Source organism: Berghia stephanieae, chromosome 6, assembly GCF_034508935.2.
Source record: "Berghia stephanieae isolate SIO BIC M18660-M18661 chromosome 6, UCSD_Bste_1.3, whole genome shotgun sequence".
Lineage (NCBI taxonomy): Eukaryota > Metazoa > Mollusca > Gastropoda > Nudibranchia > Aeolidiidae > Berghia > Berghia stephanieae.
In genome coordinates, this window is record NC_088365.1 from 52989383 (window position 1) to 53000038 (window position 10656).

General features: G+C 37.7%; 1 protein-coding gene across 1 annotated transcript; it reads right to left on the reverse strand.

Annotated features, from left to right (window-relative positions):
* Positions 1–2991: 2991 nt before the first annotated feature.
* On the reverse strand, positions 2992–9824 carry LOC144975718 (uncharacterized). The gene is made up of 3 exons (XM_078919910.1): positions 9747–9824; positions 5971–6392; positions 2992–5016 (listed from the first exon to the last, which is right to left on the reverse strand). The coding sequence occupies exons 2-3, from the start codon at positions 6375–6377 to the stop codon at positions 4269–4271; spliced, it is 1155 nt and encodes a 384-aa protein (XP_078776036.1). The 5' UTR covers positions 6378–6392; positions 9747–9824; the 3' UTR covers positions 2992–4268.
* Positions 9825–10656: the final 832 nt, after the last annotated feature.

Below are 10656 nucleotides of genomic sequence, written 5' to 3' on the forward strand. Positions count from 1 at the left end.
TGTACTCTATTATTTTTGTTTTACATGTTATATATGATTTGTAAACATTTGAGTTTATTCATCTTAGTGGGGACCTGTGCTTATGTCAAAATCAGACACTTATAGTGTGCTCTTGGAATCTACATCTGTTCCCCAGTTGAACCAATTCCTCTTTGTCTTACATTTTCTTGGGTAGCCTACTTTAAATGTAATTCTAGAACTTTTCACTATCCCATTTTCTTCCTTTTTACTGGCACTGATATGACCTTAATGTGTTGCAAGTGCCGTAAAACCCTTAAAAACAAACCCAATATTAAATATGCCAATAGAATCAGCAGTTTTTGTTTCACATTTAAGGCTCGTCCAAATGATGACTGAACGACGAACTAGAAAATTCTGACTAAATTTAGTTGATTGATTTACCTTAAATATAATATCTCTTTTAAACAAACATAGACGTGCTGGATCTACAGCATACAGGAAATATTTTTTAATGTCGTTGAATGAAATCCCCACGACGTCTTCTGTATTTTAAACTTTGGGGATCTAGAGTTGATAATCTGTCCTGTCATGCCTAGGATTCCCTCCCCCCGCCCCCTCCCCCACCCCGAAGCCATTTTGTTGGGCCATCTATCCATAAAACCCCATCGAGGCTGCGGCTCACTTTGTGTTGGGTTTTTTGTTTTTGTTTTTTTTTTTTTTTTAAGTCACGGTGTGTTGTCTTGTAGATATTATTATTATTATTATTATTATTATTATTATTATTATTATTATTATTATTATTATTATTATTATTATTATTATTATTATTATTATTATTATTATTATTTATTATTATTATGATTATTATTGTTATAATTATTATTATTATTATTATATTATTATTATTATTATTATTATTATTATTATTATTATTATTATTATTATTATTATTATTATTATTATTATTATTATTATTTTTTATTATTATTGTTAATATTACTATGTAGTGTGAGTTTTTTTCACCTTATGTATATTTAATACTGTCAATAAAGATACATTGAATAACAAACACACACACAATTGTCTTTGTCACGTTCCTATTGCTTTTCGTTTATTTGTACTCAAAGCCCATGTTCTATGCCGTCTGGGTGGGGTTCTGACCTCCCATAGTGGGCAGGGAGGTACTTACTGTGTCGTATTTCTCTTTATATCTGTTTTCCAACTTGCTTTCTGTCTTTGTCTTGGCATGAGATTACTTAGTTTTGTCCTGGCCCCAGCATGTTGGCCTTACTGAGATGGGAAACGGTCAAATACATGGTTATTGTTTTGGGAGATGATATTTCTTTCCTTGTAAATCATCTCTCTGTTATATATTATTACATTTGTTATTTTTTATGCATATTGAAATGTAAATATTTGAGTGTATTTCTCTTTGTTGGATCTTGTGCTTGTGTCTAGGTGAGACTTATAGGTGATCCCAGACTAAGTACATTGATGGTATGCTCTTGGAATTTACATCTCATCCCTATTTGTTCTCAGTTCCCTTTTGTATTCCTTTCTCTTGGGTGCTTTAATTCTAATTCTAGAACTTTCTATCCCATTTTCTTCCTTTTTACTGGCGCTGATATGACATAAATGTGTTGTAAGCGCCGTGAAACAAACAAACACCAAACATGTTCTATGCCGTGTATAGTGAAATCATATCACAAACATTGACGAAAGATTCGTTCTGGGTGGGGTTCCTGGCCTCCCATAGGGCACGGAGGCACTTATTGTGTCTTCTACCCCCCCCCCCTATATCTGTTTTCCAACATACTTTATGTCTTTTAATTGGATGAGATTACTTGGTTTTATCCTGGCCTTGGCTGGATACCCTGACTGGGAGGGAAACAGTCAAATGTATAATTTGGGAGTACTTTGATATTGTGCTCTTGGAACACAGAAAACTTAGAACACAATTTGAGGACCAACCAGAGGTGCTGAGTAATGGCTTGATGCGAATTCCACTGTAACTAACTGAACGTAATTATGGTGTTGATTTGACATTGTGTAATGTTCAATACCCTCTTCCCCTCCCCCGCCTTCCCCCCACGCACCCCCGCCGTCCCCCACGCGAATTGTTTCCTTGGTAAGATTTGAGAAACATTCTGAAATTGGAGCTTTTCACGTTCAAACTTCATAGTTTAACGATTAAAACAAAAACACTTCACGTTTTGTAAGCAAGGTCTGAAAAAGTCTGTGTGAAACAAAACAGAAGGAAGAATGCAAGGAAAAATAATCCCTCAGTTGAGAGAGACTGATTTTATGGAAAGGTTTTTTTTTTCTTGTTTGTCGCCGTTTCATACAAACTTAGATAAATTACTGATAGATTGAGACCATAAAGTGGTCTTGATTTTAAGCAGAATATATTTTATCCAGTTGACTACCGTTAATGGTAGCACGTCTGACCAGTAATCAGAAGGTCTGAGGTTCGATCCCCAGTCGAGGTCGACTGATTTATTTCGGGTGTTTTTTTTTCATGTATTTTTCTTTCTTGCTTTGTCTGGCACCTTTCATACACACTTGTTCAGATCTTTATCTTAAAGAAAATAATGCGTGTCTTCTTTGCCTTACATAACAATACCCTGACTGTTTTTGTGTGTGAATGTTATTTATTTGGTCTTGTGGTTTGACATTCGCCTTTAGATCGGAACGTCTTGGGTTCGAGTTCCAAGCCGCGCACAGTTGGGTCCTTGGAAAAGGCTATTTACTCGCATTATCTCATTCTAACATGAGTACTTGACCATTGACAGCGTTGTCGATGTCCGAAAAAAAATTGCAATATCGCCTAACAGGCGTCAAGGCTCGTCCTACATGTTTAGTGTTGCTTCTGGCTAGGGACCTATGTAAAGCGATGAGCACGTTTAATGGATAATGCGCTATATAAAAACAGATCAAGCTCAAGTTTTAACATTTCTTTACCATCGATTTTTAGGATTTCCCCCAAAACATCAAACCCATCCAATGTTAAAAAATGGTTTGTTTGGTTTATTTTTATAATCCTCAAATTCAAAAGGAATAAGTACATACAATACATAAGTAGTTTAGAAAACCAAGATCTACAACACAACATTACGTTATGAAAACTAGATATAACCGAAAAAGATTCTTCAAATGTTGTTACGTACAAAAGAAATCAGAAGAAGAAACACGTCAGTTGCATTGATCGTAACGGATTGGACGATTTTCCTAGAGTAAAGAGTTCAATGTCCATATTTTCCTCGATGATTCCAAGTGGTCCAAAGGATGTCAAGAAAAAGTCGATGCAACACGTAATCTACATGGTTGTGACCTCATAGGTAGGTTTCTGCAGTGACCTGCTCAAATAGTTTCATCAAGTGGCTTTACTCAATACAATTCTCGCTAGATTCCCAGCACGTCGAATTCCAACACGCTCTACAACACAATCCTGCACGCTGCAAATGGATGACCGACTTGTATCTCCATACAATAAGTCCATACCTCTCACTCTCAGGAGCATCGGGTTTCGACAGGCTCAGTACCTAGCACGCTTTTTGGCTTACCGCTAGAATCCAACGAGAACTGTATTTCATTGTTTCCAATCATTTTAACTTAGAAAGGGGGCTCCCGATAGCTCAGTTGTTAGAGCACTCGCTTCACACGCAAAGGGACCGAGATCGATCCTGTCCACCCAGCAGTGGATGGTTAGCTGAGTCAGTTAGATTTGGCGGAAAGTGCTTTTCGATAGACTAGAATCCTATCCAAAGGATAGCAAACAATTGCTATTGTCCGTTTCACGCTATAGAAACGGGGATAAACTCAGACTCCATGAGCTATTGGCTCTGAATGGACTATTCTTACAAAAAACAAAAAGAAAAAAAAAACAACTTAGAATCCATTTTTAGCGTCCTGTCCGCTCCAACTAAATTCCCTTTCTGGGTCATGTGACACATTTTATTAGAACTCCAATACGATTCAATAGTCTGATGTCACGCCGCCTGGCAACGGCGGCCATCTTGGTTCTAAACAAAGAAAATCATTACTTTTTATTCTTCATGCTGGCTAGAACTTTTCATATGCCTTGTGATCAGAATGTGTAAAAGTCAAAACATGATTAAATTTATGGGGTTTTTTTCCTCTAGATATGCTTTCATGCTCGCCGGAGAAATATTTCATACGACGTCCGGCATTGTTCCGATAGTTTAGAGCCAGTGTTACTAAGTTACCATGCGTCATTAGGAAGGAAGTGACGTTACGACTGTTGAAGAGTATTGTTCTCTTATTAAACGTTTTCTCTGTTATCTTGTTTATTTTTCGTCTCTTCCAAAGAGGCGTCTCAGGGTCTTTGCAAAATTGGAGCTCATGTTGAAATAGATGAAGAAATTGCTCGTTGAGTTGACGACTTCAAACGTGAAGCAAATTTGGTTGTTGAACTGGTACAGGTTGTAGTAGCGACCGAATTCCACGTAGCCGGGCAGGTAGATGTAGACTAATGTATTGGTGACGGATGGGAGCGTTGACAGGATGAAGATGAAGCACATGGCCAGCACCATCTTGACAACTTTTCTGTTTCTGGAGGAGATGGCGTCCATTTTGGATTTTTTGTTATTTTTATTTTCATTTACACCGGAAGTAGTTGACGCAGACGACAATCCTTGCCGCCATTTTGTTTGCTGGTTTAGTTTGATTATTATGAGTGCAGTGAAAATAATCAATAAACCAAACGAAACTAAATAAACGGTCGTCCATATCGAGGACATCAAATTCGCGTATAGAAAGCCGTCTTTTGTGAGGGTTAAAATGAACAAGGTGCGGTTTTCTTGTGGTAGGAAGACCAACTCAACACGACTGTAACAATAAAGGGAGACAAATGTTCCAACAAGGCAACCAGTAGCGATGATGTTATATCCCTTGGCGACTCGCACAGTGATGATTCTGCTGGCCTGTAGAGGGAACGTGACACACACCCAACGTTCGCAGGCGATGAAAACGGCCAGCAGGCACCCCGTTCTGACGAGCACAGCGTGAGGCCAGGTGAAGAACCCAGACAGGTAGCTGGAACAGGAAATTTAAAAGTAAAATAATAAACGTATTTTTATATTTGGCAAATTGGAAAGGTTCCGAAACCACTGGACCAATCGTCACCAAATTTTACACGGTGTTTACAATTGCCACGGAGACGGTTTGTGTGTATTATGAGATTGATTAGTCATTGTTATGGTGATGATGATGGTGATGGTGATGATGATGATGATGATGATGGTGATGGTGATGATGATGATGATGATGATGATGATGATGATGATGATGATGGTTATAGCTGACGCCAAGAATAACAACAGTCAATGACACGCCGCCATAAAAACACACAAAATTGCATCGTTCCATTTCCAACAACTCCCAATTTTAAAACCACATTATTGAAAGTTAAGAATTAAAAAAAACAACATTATTCATGGCCAAGGATAAACTGCAAGTTTTACATTTATTGTATCTTTATTACAACCGCTATGGCGTGACTATTAAATCCCTACCATGTTTTTGAATTTTTTAAATTTATTATTTGCCAGAAATGTTTGCACATATTCACTTCCACGTTACAAATTCCAATTTTGACACAAATTCGTATTTAAATATTTGTTTGTTGAAATATGTAGCTGTTGTATTTCCCCCACCAGTCTGTCACCAAACCATTTAGAGTTAGACGTTTGAAATTTGGCATGACGTTTTGGCCAGAGTTGATTTTAGTTTTGTTTCAATTTTGTTGATTCATATTTTAGATCGAATGAGTTACGACGCTTTTTATTATGAGACGAAATTGACGTCACTCAGCTCTTTGTTATTGATTTTAGACAGCCATATTTTCATGATAAGTTCTCACCTAATTCTATCAATCAGACTATAAACGTTAACTGTTACGCATAGTTTTGTTCGTTGTTGACATTATATCCGACTGGCGGATGCTGTGAGTATTTTAGATAAACGCATAGCATCAAATACAATTTTTACCTTGGGTCCAGGTTGGGGACAGTGCCGGGAAAGAAGAGGAGAACAAAAAACACACTCCTCAACCAGAGAGTGAACACGGATCCAAAGTCGACGATGGACAACACGAACAGGGTCATGGTCACGGGGTCCTTCAGACCTTGCTTGAAGAAGACCAGGGCGTTGAGAAGGTTCAGGACGCTGCCCACCAGGCCGATGGCGAAGATGACCACGACGCTGTTGGCCTTGAAGGCGATTCCAAGGGTGGCTTTGCTGATGAGTCCAGAGGCGGCGAACGGTACATCCGGTGAACCGCCGCTGGCTGGCGAGTTTGGTTTGGAATTGAAGAAGGGTATCAGGGGTGATGACGTGGAATAGAAATCGTTGTCGACATTGGGTGGAATGCCTTGACTTTCGTTGAAGATGGACATCTTGAATCGGAACCTCTATGAGTAGATGGAGTTAGGGTAAGTTAGGAATTAAGTTGAATGAATGAATGAATTAATGAATGAATTAATTAATTAATTCAGTCATTGTTTATTGTAGGTAAAAATACTTATCATGCATACATCGTTTATACATAACAACAACTAGTAATAACGACAACAAAATATAAAAGTAATAATTTGAAAAAAAATAATGATGTATATTTTCTTAATAACCCGAAACGTCCACAGTATCTGTTCGAATATTAATCACGTTGACGCTTACATACAATATGACATTGAAGCTTACATACAATTTGACATTGAAGCTTACATACAATTTGACATTGAAGCTTACATACAATTTGACATTGACGCTTACATACAATATGACATTGAAGCTTACATACAATTTGACATTGAAGCTTACATACAATTTGACATTGACGCTTACATACAATTTGACATTGACGCTTACATACAATTTGACGTTGAAGCTTACATACAATTTGACATTGACGCTTACATACAATTTGACGTTGAAGCTTACATACAATTTGACATTGACGCTTACATACAATATGACATTGACGCTTACATACAATTTGACATTGACGCTTACATACAATTTGACATTGACGCTTACATACAATTTGACGTTGAAGCTTACATACAATTTGACATTGACGCTTACATACAATTTGACGTTGAAGCTTACATACAATTTGACATTGAAGCTTACATACAATTTGACGTTGAAGCTTACATACAATTTGACATTGAAGCTTACATACAATATGACGTTGAAGCTTACATACAATTTGACATTGACGCTTACATACAATTTGACATTGACGCTTACATACAATTTGACGTTGAAGCTTACATACAATTTGACATTGACGCTTACATACAATTTGACGTTGAAGCTTACATACAATTTGACATTGAAGCTTACATACAATTTGACGTTGAAGCTTACATACAATTTGACATTGAAGCTTACATACAATATGACGTTGAAGCTTACATACAATTTGACATTGAAGCTTACATACAATTTGACATTGACGCTTACATACAATTTGACATTGACGCTTACATACAATTTGACGTTGAAGCTTACATACAATTTGACATTGAAGCTTACACACAATTTGACATTGACGCTTACATACAATTTGACATTGACGCTTACATACAATTTGACATTGACGCTTACATACAATTTGACGTTGAAGCTTACATACAATTTGACATTGACGCTTACATACAATTTGACGTTGAAGCTTACATACAATTTGACATTGACGCTTACATACAATATGACATTGACGCTTACATACAATTTGACATTGAAGCTTACATACAATTTGACATTGACGCTTACATACAATTTGACGTTGAAGCTTACATACAATTTGACATTGACGCTTACATACAATTTGACGTTGAAGCTTACATACAATTTGACATTGAAGCTTACATACAATATGACATTGAAGCTTACATACAATTTGACATTATTATTTAGACAGTTCTTGTGTTATTTTAATTAATTACTTTTTTCATTTTGGCTGGAGGTCCCAATAGCTCAGAAGGTAGAGCACTCGCTTCACACACAAGGGAACCGAGATCAATCCCCGAGTGAAGTGGAGATTTTTTCCCGACCCTCCTGGCCTGTTCTGTCCTGTCCAGCCAACACTGATTGGGTAGCTGGGTGATCGGATCTGACGGAAAGTACATTGCAAGAGGCTACTGTCCTAACTAAAGGGTTGGACGATGGAGGTGGATTGGACACACGCCCATGTGGAACCGACCATGAAACCACTTTACATGTTCTTATGGATTGCCCATTATACAACGTGCAACGTTCGAACCACTGGGTCACCCCTACAATACTCAACACAAAGCTCTATGGTGAGGCTGAGGACCTAAAGCAGACCAAAGACTTCATTGCAGATATCGGACTGCAGCCATAGATGTTCATCAGAGGAACGAAGAAGAAGAAGAAGAAGAAGAAGAAGAAGAAGAAGAAGAAGAAGAAGAAGAAGAAGAAGAAGAAGAAGGACACACGCTTAGAAAGAATGACTCAACTATAACAAAGAAAGTATTGGACTAGAACCCTCAGGGCAGAAGATCAAGGGGAAGGCCACGAGGAACATGGAGAAGAATTAAAGAAGCTGATATACAAAGACGTGATAAGACATGGAATGAGATAAAAAAAAGTTAGCTCGGGTTAGAGAAGGATGGAAACTGTTTGTCTGTGGCCTATACCCTGACCCAGGGTGAAAAAAGCAATGATGATGATGATGATGATGATAGAGAAGGATGGAAACTGTTTGTCTGTGGCCTATACCCTGACCCAGGGTGAAAAAGGCAATGATGATGATGATAGAGAAGGATGGAAACTGTTTGTCTGTGGCCTATACCCTGATCCAGGGTGAAAAAGGCAATGATGATGATGATGATGATAGAGAAGGATGGAAACTGTTTGTCTGTGGCATATACCCTGACCCAGGATGAAAAAGGCAATGATGATGATGTTAGAGAAGGATGGAAACTGTTTGTCTGTGGCATATACCCTGACCCAGGGTGAAAAAGGCAATGATGATGATGATAGAGAAGGATCGAAACTGTTTGTCTGTGGCCTATACCCTGACCCAGGGTGAAAAAGGCAATGATGATGATAGAGAAGGATGGAAACTGTTTGCTTGTGGCCTATACCCTGACCCAGGGTGAAAAAGGCAATGATGATGATGATATCACGCTACAGAAACCGAGTAACTTCGCGAAGTCCCAGGTTTGAGAGGGGTTTTTGTCATTGCCAAGAAGATGGTCATTTAAATCGGTCGATATTTGAAGGACGAGTTTTCTGGCCAAATTTTAAAATACGGGTTATTCCAAAGTCTGACAGAATAAGGGTTTTTGTAGACACGTTTTTCATTTTTGTTTTTTTCAAAAACATTCTAAAAATCAGATCTCTCATACTTATACGGTTAGAGTCGGACGGCCTCTGTGCGTGTTTTCTCTATATGTCGCTTTGTGGTCTTGTAGTATAACACTTGCCTTCATTCCGAAAGTCCTGGATTCAAGATCGGAAGGGTCTGAGTTCGAGCCTCGCTCGGCGCATAGCTGAGTCCTTGGAAAAGGCTCTTTACGCACATTCTCTCACTGTACTCGGGTGTAAAATGAGTACTCAGTCGTTAACAGCGTTGTCTCTGTCAGAAAAAAATTGCAATATAAATTTATATATCGCATAACAGATGTCATATATAGCTCTACACGTTAAGTGTTGCTGTTGGACCCCTTGTAAAGCGCGTTGAGTCTGATTAGTGGATATTGTTCTATAAAAATGATCAATTTTCTTTTTACACGGGTTGAGTCCACGCTGTGAGTATGTTTCTCTAGATACACAGACAATGGGATGGAATTCGTTCCTTCCAAACACAAACTGACATCACCAATGCTATAAGGACATGTTCATCAGTTTTATAATATGTAAATGTTGGTTAGATTTCCTCGTAACATGAAAATTATTTTGTATTTTCCCTCCATTTACAATAAATTATGGTATCATATATCTTTCTTCTATATTTTAATATCTACAATATCGCATGCTATTCCACGTTGCTTTGCACCGTTTCCGACATAAATGACGGTGATCAAATTATTATAATATGTCTGCATGATAATTTCTACTAATAAGTCAAGGGAGATACGGGAAGACAAACCTCAATGGTATATTATCCAAAGAGAAAATTATAATATAATATATTATCATGGTTTGCACATGACATGACTCTTACAAAAGCATGGCGCATGCGCACACAAACAAGGGAGATAATTGAAGATAAACTTTATTGGTAATCCAAAGAGGAAATTATAATTAATATTGTGTTTTGCACACGGCATGACTATTACAATAGCATAGCGCATGCGCACGCAAACACTCCCAGACACGTTCTACAATTACATGAAAGAAAAGTGATGATTTTGTGTGAGGACTTCAGCCCATTCCAATCAATAGTGAAGATGTACAGCCTGTCATTTGGAAAAAAGAAAGTTTTGTACAATTTGATGTGTTATTGACTGAAACGGGGCGCCTGCTACACACTGCTTGCCTTCGGCTCCGTGCAATTGAATTGGCCATAACGTGTAATTTCGTCATGAAGCAAAGACATTATAGAAAATAATAGTGTTGGCCAAAACATGGCTTACTTGATAACCGTCTATTACAAAATATATAGCCATGTCGTATCCATTATCCAGATTATTTATAATA

Coding starts and splice junctions, on each gene's coding strand:
- LOC144975718 (XM_078919910.1), bottom strand. CDS start 6,377: ATGTCCATCTTCAACGAAAGTCAAGGCATTCCACCCAATGTCGACAAC. Junction 5,017..5,970: donor GTCCCCAACCTGGACCCAAG/GTAAAAATTGTA, acceptor TTCCTGTTCCAG/CTACCTGTCTGGGTTCTTCA.